Raw genomic sequence first — 15,544 nt, 5'->3', positions numbered from 1 at the left:
TTGATCCCTGGGTTAGGAAGATCCCCTGGAGGAGGGCATGGCAACGCACTCCAGTATTCTTGCCTGGAGAATCCCATGGACAGAGGAGCCTGGTAGGCTACAGTCCATGCGGCTGCAAAGAGTCGGACACAACTGAGCGACTAAGCACACACACACATGCTAGGTGAAAAGAAGCCCAGACAGATAAAAACAAATACTGTATGATTTCAGAATCTAAAAAATAGAGCAGGAAAAAGGAAGCAAATTCACAGATATAGGGAACAAACTAGTGGTTACTAGAGGAGAGAAGGAAAGGGGGAGGGTCAATACTGGGCTGGGAGAGTGAGAGGCCAACTACTGGGGGCAAGACAGGCTCTCGGATGTACTGCGTAATACAGAGAATATATCCAATATTTTGTAATAACTGTATTCATTGCAAGGACTGATGCTGAAGCTGAAACTCCAATACTTTGGCCACCTGATGCGAAGAACTGACTCATTAGAAAAGACCCTGATGCTGGGAAAGATTGAGGGCAAGAGCAGAAGGGGACGACAGAGGATGAGATGGTTGGATGGCATCACCAACTCAATGGACATGGATTTGGGTGGACCCCGGGAACTGGTGATGGACAGGGAGGCCTGGCGTGCTGCAGTCCATGGGGCTGCAAAAGCCGGACACGACTGAGCGACTGAACTGACTGAACTGAACTGTAGATGGAAAGTAACCTTTAAATTTTGTATTAAAAATTTTAAAAAAAATCAATCTAAATATAAAAGACAATGGGAGTACAAAGAAGCCTTCCATGTCTCAGCAGTGTAAAATTCTCAGCAGTGAATAATCCAACCATCCAAACAACTTTTACACATGAACCATCCCCCAGTACCTCTCATTTCAGCTGTATCTGGTTACCTGGCAGCTTGCACCATCAGATCCCAGTGAGCACAAGGATCACTGCCAGATGTAGCCTGGGATGGCAGCAATCCAACCCTGAACTTCAAAGGCATCTTCTCTTCCAACCATCACCTGCTTAGAAACCTAAACAAACCCCACTGGTTTGGCCACATATCTCTTAATCTGGTTAAGGCTACTAAAGTGTTTTGTTTTTCATTTTGACGTACATGCTATTCAAGCTCATTCAATCCAAAAATTCAGCATTTTTAATAAGACCTCAGAGCTGGCAGCCAATTCCCTCAAGAGAAAATGCTTGTCTCCTGTTCATCATTTTCAAATTAGTTCCCATATTTCAGCTCAAGGCTCAGTGATACAGTTACAGCCTCACAGTACTAGATGCTGCCAACCCAGCACCACGACACTTAGCTCTCAAAGCCACAAAGATTTGATTTATCAAATCTAGGCTTTTGACTCATCCACTGGCAGAGTTTTAAGGCGGTAATGTATCAGTTGCATGATTCACGTTGTGACCCTCCTCCAAAGTTTTTGCTTTTTTTCCCCGCTCGGAGTATCTACTATCACTTTCTGAAAATGCAGGATAGAAAAGCAGCTGAAAGATTAGATATTCAACAGATTTTAACTCTAGACATCCAGACAAGATATAAAGTCAAATGAAGCGTCTCTCTCTCAGAACCAATTTTAAAGACTGAGAAAACATTGATTCACTAATAGACACACAATCTCACAACAGCCTGAGATCATATGAGGCTACGACAACTTCCCAGACTAACTGGAAGACAACATGGGCCTAACTTCCTCCATGATTCAATGACAAGTTTTCACAAACCACAAATAATGTGTTTGTGCAACGAACCCTCCACACTACCATCTGGTGCTTATTTTCTGAGAAAACTTCTTGGAGCACACAGACCACAGTTAATTAGACTTTCAACTATACCTAGCGCTGTGCCACCCACAAATCAAGCCTCAGTAAGAACCTCTTAAGCTGACTGCAATAGTTACCAGGATCCAGATTTTATTCCTTATGTTGAGCATCAGTCGTGTTGGTCTTTGCTTAATTTTCTGCGAAATGACTGGAAATGGGATGCACCCAGTGTTCTTAGCAACCCTCTGCTTCTGGAACAAAGGTCAGTCCCAGCTCTCTAATGGGCCTGGTAAATGGATTTAAAGAAATCTCTTTTAATGGTGCCCATGTAGAGGGTACAATAAAATGTTCCCAATGGTTGTGGCTATGTCAAGGTATTTATTGGGTCACATGTTCTTGCAGGAAAGATAGAGCAAGACACTATGAAACCATACACCTATTATTTACACTAGAACTCCATCAACGGCTCAAATGAAGCCATGGACACAACTGTCCTCAATTCAAAGTAAGCTTACCATCATTATTTTTTATACTTTGACATGTTACCTTGAGTTGGGGCTACTGGACTATCATTTCCCCTTCATAAATAGTCAGGTTAACATGATGGGCTCAAAGGTTATATTACCAGATCCATCCCTATCTTATTTGATTCAAATAATGTGATCAAATCAATAACACCATTAAAATGGCCAAGATATTGACCAAAGGGAGATGTAATGTCTATATATATTTCTCTCTGTTCATAACAATCCCATTCTTTACCAAAAAAAGACATATCTCTGTGGAACAATTTACACAGATATAAGAATAAGATGCCCTTCTTTCCTTTTAAAGAGAATTAGACTGAAGAGACCTCTTCTAAGGTAGAAGTTGGGTCTATAAATTCTCTGTCCCTTCATTAATCACATCCCCACTGTCCCCACAAACAAATAAATAAAAACAAGAACCTGAAGAGAAACAGCTCGCCTTTTCTCTAGGCATGTATCCCAATGTATACATACTTCTTCACATTTCCCATTGTATTAAACTAATCTAAAGCTTTAGAGTATCCTTGCCTGTAGATCTCCATGGACAGAGGAGCCTGGTGGGCTACAGTCCATGGGGTCACAAAGAGTCAGACATGACTGAGCCACTAAGCACGCAAAGCTTTAGACTATAATACCTCCACCCCCAACTTCCCTGACCAAAGGTTCACAACTAGGGCAGATCAAACCGCATGGAATCAGCATACACCATACTATCAGTAAACACTGAAAATGTTTAACGTCTCTCACATATAAATTATTTAATCAAAATTATGTATTTTTCTGAAATGTTTTTGATCAAAAGTGAATAAGTTAATCATTATTAAAGTTATACTTTATATGTACTCTTAAGGTAGAATGAAGAAATTTAGCTGAAGGAGAAAAGAACAGATTATTAATGACATTTCATTAATGGAGAACTAATGGAATGAAAATCAACAGAAGGGTTCTGTTGGATTTTACACTTGAAATACCTGTAATATTTACTTGGCAGAAGAAAAAAAAATGTAAATTCTCAAGAAGAGATAAATGAGCACAAATCTGTTCCCAGCATAGGAAAAGCCCGAATAACATTCATTAAATCAGTCTACAAACAACTAACAGATATTAAAAAGCTGTGAACATTAGACAGGTTAATATATGCAAGGCATTCAGAACAGTGGTTTGCACATAACAAGATTATGTAGTATCTCTTACGATTATTACTACTTGTGTACAGACAGGATATAAGAAGGCAATAAAATTTCGTCCATGCCCTCATCACATTCATAGTCTGAAAACCTGACGATAAAGGAAGGGGTCATGTTCTTAATAATGATAAAAATCGAATATTGGTGAGTATGCAATGATGAAATAAATTAACCTGCTGTCCAAACCTCACTGTAAATGGGCATAAACATTTAAATAAATGTTAAATGCTGTCAAAACATTTATATCTTTCATTGTCCTATTTTTGGAAAACTATTTTAAAGCAATTATTACCTAATTTGGGAGGCAAATCTAGATTTATTAAGGAATTCAAAAGCTTGACTTCTATAATGTAAAAAAAGCAGCAAAAAAAAAATCTGAAAATGATGACACAAGTGAACAAATCTTCAAGGAATATACATAATTGAAGAGATACATGTGAAAATTGCAAAATGTATTTTCAAAATATCTAGATGTTACTTAAAAATGAAAATTTTATATTTTAAAGATAACTAAATAAAAACAAAAAAGAAGAACAAACAGAAATGTAGAACTTACATTAAAGTCAAATTACAGGTGTTTCTTTTTGGCCCAAATCCTTCTGAAAAATCACCATATTTTAAATTTTCTAATTAGATGTAAGGGAAAAATAACTTTAGTGGAGCTTGTCTGCCAGGTCTCTAAATGCTCCAATATTTTGAACATGATCTTTTTTTTCTGCAGAAAATATGCTAATATTTGGTATAGTCAAAATGAACAGCAGTGATACTAATGAAAGGAAAAAAATAAATGACATAATGGTTAGATTTAATGAAGTGACTAGGTGCAAATAAGAAGCCTCAATCACCCATTGTTTGGGAATACTGTTTCAGCTCTAAATGCACGTAGGTTTGGAAGGTTTATTTTGATCTCAAACATTTTCATCTGCACAAAAGCTGTGTTCAAAAGGCAGACTCCTGGGGTGTTTGCTTTACTGTCCACAGGAGATCAGGGTAAGACAAAAGCTTGAAATGGAAGTTGTTGGTTTGTTGTTGCTTTTTTAAGAATAATTTCCTTAGTTTTCCAGTACTGAAGAAAACTCGACAACAGTTTCTCAACCACAGCTCTACTGACTTTTCTTTGTTGTGGGGCTGTCCTGTGTATAATGGGATGTTTAGCACTAACCCTGGTCTCTACCCATCAAATGCCAGGAGCCTCTGATCCCCTCCCCCACAACCGAGACAACTGAAAATGTCTGCAGACATTTCCAAAGGTCTCTTGGGAATAAAATCGTCCACAGTTGAGAATCATTGCTCCAAACTAATGTTTGTTTACTCATTAAAAAAAAAAAAAAACTTTTCATTTTTCACTGGGGTATAACTGATTAACAATGTTGTGATAGTTTCAGGCGAACCATCTAGAAGGGACTCAGCTATACATATACATGTATCCATTCTCCCCCAAATTCCCCCCATCCAGGCTGCCACATAAGCAGAGTTCCATGTGCTATACCGTAGGTCCTCGTTGCCTATCATTTTAAATATAGCAGTGCTTTGTTGTTTAGTCGCTAAATCGTGTCCGACTCTTTTGCAACTCCATGGACTGCAGTTCACCAGGCTCCTTTGTCCATGGGATTTTCCAGGCAAAAATACTGGAATGGGCCGCCATTTCCTTCTCCAGGGGATCTTCCTGACCCAGGGATGGAACCTGCATCTCCTGCCTTGGCAGGCAGGTTCTTTACACAGAAGTCCCATAGCAGAGCTGGTTTATTTTTAAAATCACACAATGCTTGCCAATAGCTAATGGAGCTGAAACTGTCTCATGACTACAACTTGTATTTCCTAAAATTTCTGTATACTGTTATTTAAAAAATTTTTAATACCTACCATTATTTCTAATAAAGAGCTCCAGTTTGACACTAAGGAATAAAAAATGCTTGCTGGTTCAAATAACAAAGTCTCTCAAATGGATTTTTATCTGAAAGTTCAAAGAAAGATCATATTTTCATTTACAATTCCAATTTAATTTCATTTTATTCTATTTTATTTTACTTATTGAAGCAATTGAAAGATATTCAATTAGTAACTACAATCAGTTCAGTTCACTTCAGTCGCTCAGTCATGTCTGACTCTTTAGGACCCCATGAATAGCAGCACACCAGGCCTCCCTGCGGAGAAGGCAATGGCACCCCACTCCAGGACTCTTGCCTGGGAAATCCCATGGACGGAGAAGCCTGGTAAGCTGCAGGCCATGGGGTCGCGAAGAGTCGGACACGACTGAGCAACTTCACTTTCACTTTTCATTTTCATGCACTGGAGAAGGAAATGGCAACCCACTCCAGTGTTCTTGCCTGGAGAATCCGAGGGACGGGGGAGCCTGGTGGGCTGCCGTCTATGGGGTCACACAGAGTCGGACACGACTGAAGTGACTTAGTAGCAGCAGCAGCAGCAGCAGCAGCAGGCCTCCCTGTCCATTATTGTGATCCACACAGTCAAAGGCTTTGGCATAGTCAATAAAGCAGAAATAGATGTTTTTCTGGAACTCTCTTCCTTTTTCCATGATGCAGCGGATGTTGGCAATTTAATCTCTGCTTCCTCTGCCTTTTCTAAAACCAGCTTGAACATCTGGAAGTTCATGGTTCACGTATTGCTGAAACCTGGCTTGGAGAATTTTGAGCATTACTTTACTAGCGTCTGGGATGAGTGCACTACAATAAAGGCGCTGTTTATAAATATTCCTATTGCCTCAGTATTTTTTCCCCAGTATTTCTGGCTTTAGAGACTTCTGATGCAATGTCACTTAATTCTTGCATATCTGGAATGATATTCATTGGTAGTTTTTGTTTTAAAGGCCAATTAGCTTAACCTTGAGTTACCAGTTATGTCTTTGTGTGTGTTTAACATGAATGCCAATTCAACTCCAATATTTACTGAGTAGCTGGCTTGTAGAAAATTAGGTCAAGTATTTAATAAAAGTCACATAGGCCTCATAATAAATGCAATCCCTTGAATAAACAGGGTAGGCTATTAACCCTACCAACAGGGCACAATGAACATAATTTTTACATTTTAAGTTTCATTTTGAGCAGTTCTATCTACATCTAAGGGTCTGTATTTCTGATTTTCACATTTTCTTAAATATTTTGTAAATGGAATGAAACTCATTCTATGTTGTGATTACCATATCAATCAACTGGAGTTTTTTGATACCTAAGATTTTTTCCCACAATCTTTCTATTTTTATCATCCCAGGAGTTATTTCATCGTTACTCATTAATTATTTCAACTGTGCTAAGAAGACCAAATAATAAGAAAATAAAAGAATGAGGGAATTGCCTAGAAAGATGATGCAATAGGGGAATTATCAGAGTTTTATTACTTTGTTCCCAAAATATTGCATCATCTTTCAAGAGGCAATGAAAGAAGTCTAGGGACTTTCACTGAATGCAAGTGAAAAAAAAAAAATTCTCATTTTCCGCACTGGCAAATAAGAGAAAATTGACAGGAGACATGTTACAATTATTAAACAAATCAGAAGATGACTGAAATTGATTGCATAAGCAAAACCTCAGACCATGACTCTTCAGTTCAGATGATGATGGTCTACATGAATTTTCTCAAGCTCAAGAACTGCAAAGTGAGCAATGCATTTCTAAGAACAAAAAGAAAATATGGTATTCTCATTCAGTTAGTCATTCTACAGGAAGGATGACATCATTCAGTATTTTGCAACAAAAACAGAAACTATTGCTAAAATTGCTAAAAACATGTGGTAGTATTCTTTCCTTCTTTATGATGTGTGTGCAACAAATTTTTATGATGTTTATACAACAGAACCAGTTCAGAAGTAGACAAATACCAAATTCATGAGTATCTTAAAAGTGATGAATAGAACCAACATAAAATGTATAAAAAAAAGGACTGGATTAATGATGTTCATGAGTGTTTATAAATCCAAACTTGAAAATATTTTCTAATTTATAAAATAGAAGATAGCACTGCTTTTTCTTCAACAAAATTATGAACTCTTAAGTTGAAAAGTACTGATTTTTTAACAATTATCAAGTGCAACAAAACGACCAGGAACTACTCGGTACCTGTCAGAACCCAGCAGAGATGTATTTGATCCTGGAATCAGTATTCGTAAGATGGTTATAATTCGGGTTCATGCCTGGCAGCTGATTAGCTGCTACTTTTATTCAAAGGATAGTGCTCATTTCAGAAATCCTTACCTTCAAAACCAGGAAGAGATGAAATAAAAATCTAGCTTAACTGTATTGAAGTTTTAATTCAAATTAAGATATTTACTATATTAATTCTTACTAAAATTTCTAAATGAAGTTATTGCTTCTCATCCTTTTAATTTTTGTGAATCGTTTGTAAAATAATTTAAAAACAAAAATTATATTAGTATAAAGGGCCCGCTGCACCCAGAGAGTCACTGATGCAGGCCTGGCTTTTCCAGTGCAGTGTGGGGCGAGTCGATCACCAGAACTGATTCAGTGAATTTCATAAGGTATTACGTGTTCCCATGTGCGCATACACGCATGCTCAGCACCCACCGCCCCCACCTACATAACCGAGGAAACCATCCTGAGCTACCAAATACAGCTTCAAAAAAGGACATGGTGAATTGCAGGCATAACTAATCACTCATCTAGATCTATCATAACAGGTTTTTTTTTCAATCAAAAGAAAAAAAAATATCATCTAATTATCCAGGAAGATAGATGAGGTTACATGTCAGCACATTCTCACTAATACCTGCAACTCTCAACATATGAAGCCATGTCTTTGGATTCTTTTTTGAAAAAAATGTAAGGAAATAGTCCTGAGAGGCAAAGGCTGTTATCAAAGAACTAGAGGGTCTTCCTTTAAGTTTTTTGCTCTACAAAACTCATCAACCCCTATGAAGTATGTGGTTTCTAGTCAGATTCTGCTGTACCAGTTGGGAGCATCTCCAGGTACTCACTCTCAAGGTTAAACTGGATATGTGACTGGTCTTACATGTGAGTTTTTCAAGGGAATTTTCCCATGGAAAAATTCTTACCCAAGGAGGCTGGAGTCTATACACTATTAACATAAGTAAGCTGCATTACTGATCACATAACTAGGTATTCTGAGGTCGCCTGAGAACTCAGTCATTATGTGCTAAGTCACTTCAGTTGTGTCCCACTCTTTGTGACCCTATGGACTGTAGCCACCAGACTCCTCTGTCCATGGGATTCTCCAGGCAAGGATACTGGAGTGGGTTGCCATGCCCTCTTCCAGGGGATCTTACCGACCCCGGGATCGAATCCCAGTCTCTTGCATCTCCTGCGCTGGCAGGAGACTTCTTTACCACTAGCGTCACCTGGGAAACTCTAATTACAACACCAGAGAAATAAACACTGCTGCTGCTGCTGCTGCTAAGTCGCTTCAGTCGTGTCCGACTCTGTGCGACGCCATAGACGGCAGCCCACCAGGCTCCCCCGTCCCTGGGATTCTCCAGGCAAGAACACTGGAGTGGGTTGCCATTTTCCTCTCCAATGCATGCAAGTGAAAAGTGAAAGTGAAGTTGCTCAGTCGTGTCCGACTCTTCTCGACCCCATGGATTGCAGCCTACCAGGCTCCTCCATCCATGGGATTTTCCAGGCAAGAGAATAAACACTGAGTTACTTACAAATAAATTTTGGGAACAGTAACTGATTTGTTTCTACTCAATCTTTGAAAAGACTTACCTCTTTTTCAAATGAGGTCATAAAACAGAGCTCATCCCATAAAGAATGTTTCTCTAAATGCCTCATTAGCAATAGGATAACACTCAATCTTCCAAAACAAATCTCACTACCTACCAATCAACAAAGTGCATTAAGCTGTGTATCAAATTTTATTCTGGAGGAGCAGAGTTCCTTTTTCTTTTTCCCTTTTCAAGAACTGTCATATGGTGTCTCCTCAGGACTTGTCAAGCAGGATGTGTGAAATTCTTATTGTGACTTGTTATGGAAGCAGGCAGCCACCAGCTGGCAGGCCCCCAGCTTGTGTGGGGGTCAGTGATGTAATATCTCTCTCGTTTTGCCCACTAGCTTTGCCAGAAGAGAATGAAGGCATACGTGCCTGCAGGGCTCACAGAAAAACACGTTCAAAACTGAAGTGGTGCAAGTGACCTGATATCTTAATTCTATTAGGTTCTAACCAATTCTTTTTTCTTTTTGCAGTTCTAATTTGTCTTTTTTTCTTCTTTCTTTTTAAAAAAGTTTTATTTTGAAAAGTGAAACATCATTGATTTACAATGTTTCATTAGTTTCTAGTGTACAGCAAAGTAATGCAATTATTAATATATATATATTCTTTATATTCTTTTTCATTATAGGTATTGAATGTCCTATAATGATATACTGAATATCAGAAGATATTGAATATCAGTCCCTGTGCTATACAGTAGGACCTTGTTGTTTGTCTATTTTATATACAGTTGTTTGTATCTGCTAATCCCGAAGTCCTCGTTTATCCCTCTCTCCCCTCTTTACCTTCGGTAGTCATTGGTTTGTTTTCTATGTCTGTTTTTGTTTTGTAAATAAGTTTATTTGTAACATATTTTAGATTCCACATATGAGTGATATCCTGTCTTTAATTTCACTTATTATGATAATCTCTGGGTCCATCTATGTTACTGCGAAGGGCATTATTTCATTCTTTCTTAATAAATGAGTCATATTCCATTGGGGGCTTTCCTGGTGGCTGAGACAGTAAGGAATCCACCTGCAGTGCAGATCTGAGTTCGATCCCTGGGTTGGAAAGATCCCCTGGATGGGGGCATGGCAACCCACTCCAGTATTCTTGCCTGGAGAATCCCCATGGACAGAGGAGCCTGGTGGGCTACAGTCCATGAGGTTGCAAACAGTAGAATATGAGTGAGTAACTAAGCACACAATATTCCATTGTGTGTGTGTGTGTGTGTGTGTGTATGTGTGTGTGGAGGAGGGCATGGCAACACACTCCAGTATTCTTGCCTGGAGAATCCCATGGACAGAGCAGCCTGGTGTCCATAGGGTTGCAAAGAATCAGACATGACCTAGCGACTTACCACAGCACATATCTATACACACACACACACACACACACACCATCTTCTTTATCCATTTATCTGTCGATAGACACTTAGGTAGCTTCCATGTCTTGGCTATTGTAAATAGTGCTGTAGTGAGCACTGCTGGAGTTCATGCATCTTTCTGAATTAGAGCCTTCTCCAGATATGTGCCTAGGAATAGGATTGCTGGATCATATGGTGCATGCTAAATCGCTTCAGTCGTGTCCAACTCTTGTGCAACCCTATGGACCATACCCACCAGCCTCCTCTATCCATGGGATTGTCCAGGCAAGAATACTGGAGTGGGTTGCCATGCCCTTCTCCAGGGGATCTTCCTGACCCAGTGACTGAACCCGTGTCTCTTACGTCTCCTGCATTGGAAGGTGGGTTCTTCACCACTAGTGACACCTGGGAAAGACCAGTCAGTTATACATAGACATATATTCATTCCTATTCAGATTCTTCTCCCATTTAGGTCAATACCAAGTATAGAGTCCAGTGGGATTTCTTTCATGATTTTGTAAAACTTTTTGAGAAACAAATCATCAACCACATTGTTTACACTCATAGGGTTTCTTTCCGGTATGTCTCCTTTCATGAACTTTAAGGGATTAAGTTAAAGGGATTAACGAATACTTTCTCACACTCCTTACTTGTACAAGGTCAATCTCTAGTGTGTGTTACCATGTGGGCATGGTTTCTATTTTTAGTTTTTAAAGGAACGTCCATACTGTTTCCCATAGTGGCTGCACCAATTTACATTCCCACCAGCAAAAGGAGGATTTGCTTTTTATCATGCCTTCTCAAGCATTTATTATTTGTAGCCTTTTTAATGATGTTAGGTCATCAAATAGTGATGATTAGTTGTATCCAATAACATTAATACCCCAGCTGATGTTACAGCATGAATAAGAAATGGAATTAACTGGTGGGATTAAACATCAACCTTGGAAAGCTCAGAAGCAGTTAAAGGGAGAAGTTAATTTTCCCTACATAGGGAGGACTGATGAAAATATCTTTACAAAATGTTAAGGGTATCAATAAATCCAGGATATTCAAAGGAATATGAAAAAATCCTTACTCCTTGGGTCCATCCTGGCCAGAAAGAACCAAAAAAAATAATAAAAAAAAGAAGAAGAAGATAATGAACTAAAAGCCTGAATTGGGGAGGTGATTGTTATAAAGGAAGGGTGAAATCCCTAGGACCAGATTCATATTTTAGGTCCAAGATCAGAAGATCATATTTAGAGAGTAATGTCAAACCTGGAAACCCTGTGGGTACAGCATTTCTTAGGGATGACACAGTTCAAGGTCTAACTGTTGCAGACAGCAGAACGGCATATAAATGTAGGGGATCAGGAAAGATCCAGCTAACATTTCTACTGAATGTCAACTTGGATGGTGATATTACAGAAAACCAAAATACGTAAGATGACCGTATGGCCTACTTTTGTCTAAGTCCTTCAGTTACAACTGTGGTACTAGTGTCAAATCTAGTTTAATACACTCTATAGTTGCTCCAGTAATAGATAATGCAATAAATTAAAGGAAAAAAAAAGCAGTGTTAAAAAACAGTATACTGGTGTTCTATAGTTTGGTGACTGTAACGAAGAAGACACAGAGTAGTATCATAACCAGAGAGATGGGTATCGAAGTAGGTATAGTTACCTACTTTGACATGGGTAAATAATAAATGAGAGACTCATAATAAATAAATGAGAGACTCCAGGCCAGAAGGGAAAGCCCTGTGGATCTCTTTCTAGGACCAGTGAGATGGGATGTAGGAAGAGAACAGGCCACTGAAGAGGGTTTCATAAGATAACGATGTTAGTAATGATTTCAATTAGTTCAGGAAGTCAGAAGGAGGGTAGGAGGAAAGGATCAAGATACCTTGAAATCTATTCCCAGTAAACAGTAGGTTTTATAAGACATTAAAAAAAAAAAAAACATGTTAAATGCAGAAGAGAGCCTGGCAAAAGCCTGTCACTCTCAGGAAAAGCACAAATACCCACTTTTAATTACAAAAGTCCGTTGTGTATGAATGATCACGAATGGCGGGTCAACAACCTTGATACAGGGTTACAAGTACACAGCTGGCTCCATATGATTTTAAGAGCAGCCATGGAGCTGTCTTGGTTGATTCATCATCATCTGGGTTGTTTACTAAGTACGGAGCCAATTCAGTAATGAGACGTGATCGATCACGCATCCAACAAACCAGGAGAAAAGAAAATCGGTGAACACCCCAAATTTCCCTTTTTAATCCTGACTGCACTGACATCGGGTAGTAAGAGCCCTCACGACAACTCTTTTACAAATTCACCCTTAAACCTTCAAATCCACATATGACTGAGGAAGAATATGAAAAAGCCATCAATAAGAACTAAGCAACTCCAACTTTTAGACAAAGTAGCAATTAAGCCCAAACCAATGGACATTTCTACACCTGGCACAGGGAACACAGGGGAGGGGGCCAACCATGGCCTAGAATGCAATGCTCAGAAGCTTTCCCACTGACAAACCCTGTTCTCACTGATGCTTCCTGCCCTGGGAGAAGGAGTTCATACTATTTAACTTACATCTCTTAGAAACATAAACAAAAAATGTAAGCATACAGCTCACTTCTTCATTTCTTTCTCCTGTGGTTTAGAATTTGCTTGTCCTGCTACACTGAACCCAATTTTTCTAAATCACGTAAAAGAGGGAACACAAGAAACCTTAACTAACAAGAAGAGAGTTACGGTAACAATGGGTAAGACACCAAAGAGAAGCCTGCATTATTAACTGACAAAAATGACAATCAGGGATCCTCAGTGTACATAGATTCTTATATATCTCTAAAATAGATATGTATTTTTGTAAAACTATTTTAAAACAACAAAATTCTGTGAAGCACTTATCCTTCAATAAAAAAAAAAACTTAAAAAATTCTAAAATATATTATTAAAAATCCTGTGCTTAATTACATAAAAGTCAGAAAACTTTATATTAATTACTATAAGCCCTACAAGTCATATTTAATATTCTACTTGGAAATTTGTTAATATTTGGAAACAGCTGAGAAAATACTGAAGGAAAAAGTGAAGTGTTACATCATCATCACCTTTGGGGATGTGACTAAACCAGATGGCTTTTCTAACCCAAAGATTCAGATTTTATAATTTTATGAATTGTAAATAATGAATACAATGATGCCTTCAATTAAAACTAAGAATATACAAATTATGGGATTTAGATTCCAAAGAAAATGAGGTGAAAATATATTTATTAATAATCACAGAAACCAAAGATTCAGATTTTATAATTTTATGAATTACAAATGATGAATACAAATGATGCCTTCAATTAAAACTAAGAATCTACAAATTATGGGATTTAGATTCCAAAGAAAATGAGGTGAAAATATATTTATTAATAATCACAGAAACCAAAGTCAGTTAAAGAATTTTAGCAAACGTTTATGATTGCCTCTGACCTCATTTATAAAGGACAAGATGACAAAGGCAAAAAACCCCACAAAAACAAAAACCCACACAAACAGAAACAAAATCCTTCTTAAGAAAAATTCAGATTTAGCCAATGACTGATGAAATAATCCCCAAATCCCTTCCCCAAATTTCTAAACTACAGACCAAAACAGAAGACCATGTCATTCACCCAGCTCTCAAGTCTTTGCAGAACTACCAGTGACCTATTATAATGCCAGTGGAATTTTGATCCCAACTCGTGAGGTTAAAATAAAATAGTTACAATTAATTCAGTGATGGCCGATTAATTATACTAAAATTAAACGGTAGGCTATAACCAGAACAGAACTTCATGGTTAGACTTTATTCCATAAAGGCAAACTTCGATGGGAGTGGGAGAGATCACGTAAATAAGAAATAGAAAGACATACATTTATAGAAGAAACAAAACTACATGTTAGATGTTCTGGCATCTAGGAGAGACGAAACATAAAGGCCACCTTACCTCCCATCTGCATAGTCCGTGTCTGCTCCACCCCACCAGACGTCTGAGTCATCCTCCTCTGCATCCGCGGAGTCAACATTGTCACTTTCCTCGGCCAGTGGGCAACATACAAATTCCACCCCTCTGAACTTGTCAATTCCACAGGGCAGCAACATGCCATAGTCATGCAAGTTGGTACTCTTCTCACTACAGGTCTATAAAAAGGTAAGGAGAAAACAACAAGTACTGGAGTAGATGGGCTTCATTTTAAGAAAGTCCAGTTCTAGAAAGACACAGGACCAGCACATCGAGACCAATTTTACAGTGGAAAGAATCATTTGCTTTTTGAGTGGATTTGCAGTCGTTTCTTTAGCACAAGCTACTTTGGTACCCTTAATTTTTAACTTTGATACTTATTTAATAGAGATAGGTTGTTATGGGGCTTCCCTGGTGGCTCAACAGCATAGAATCTGTCTGCAATGCAGGAGACATGGGTTCAATCCCTGGGTCAGGAAGATCCTCTGGCGAAGGGAAAGGTTACCCACTTCAGTTTTCTTGCCTGGAGAATCCTACGAACAGAGGGGCCTGGTGGAGTATAGTCCATAGGGTCGCAAATGACTTAAGAGACTAAACTATAATATGTTGTTATACTATAGAAATGAATAAAAACAATATGAGTAGAAATAAATTGGGAGCTAAGACATAGAAGAAACCTCTACAGTGAACAGTTATCAGAAAATCAATTCTTTCCAGCCTCATTAGCGTATCAGGAAGTAGTGATGGTTCCACATATATATCCCCCCAACTCACTTCCACTTCCTTTATGGATGGAAGCTACTCTCACTTGGATCTACTTGGATCTATCTTACTTGAGCAACTGCAACTCTCTTGGCTCACTTTCAAAGTAAGAGTCTTAGGAAAAGAAGAAATTATCCTCTGCCATGAATCAAAACTTAAAGTCATTAGAGGTTTCTCCTTCAAATCCTTTCGCTTTCCTGGGATTTGTTAAATTCCCACAAATCAAAATTAACATAAAGCTTTGAAAGCACCCAGTGGTGACAGAGGAAAGATTAATAA

General features: G+C 38.4%; 1 protein-coding gene across 7 annotated transcripts in view; it reads right to left on the bottom strand.

Annotated features, from left to right (window-relative positions):
* APP (amyloid beta precursor protein) overlaps positions 1-15,544 on the bottom strand; it is a 312,159-nt gene that overhangs the window by 166,285 nt on the left and 130,330 nt on the right. For all 7 annotated transcript variants that reach the window (XM_061424251.1, XM_061424401.1, XM_061424605.1 and 4 more), the window contains exon 5: positions 14,489-14,682. In XM_061424251.1, coding sequence (XP_061280235.1) covers positions 14,489-14,682 — 194 coding nt within the window. The remainder of the gene's footprint in view (positions 1-14,488; positions 14,683-15,544) is intronic.

This window comes from Bos javanicus, chromosome 1, assembly GCF_032452875.1.
Source record: "Bos javanicus breed banteng chromosome 1, ARS-OSU_banteng_1.0, whole genome shotgun sequence".
Lineage (NCBI taxonomy): Eukaryota > Metazoa > Chordata > Mammalia > Artiodactyla > Bovidae > Bos > Bos javanicus.
The sequence above is the reverse complement of the archived record's forward strand: the minus strand, read 5'-3'. Positions and strand labels throughout refer to the sequence as shown.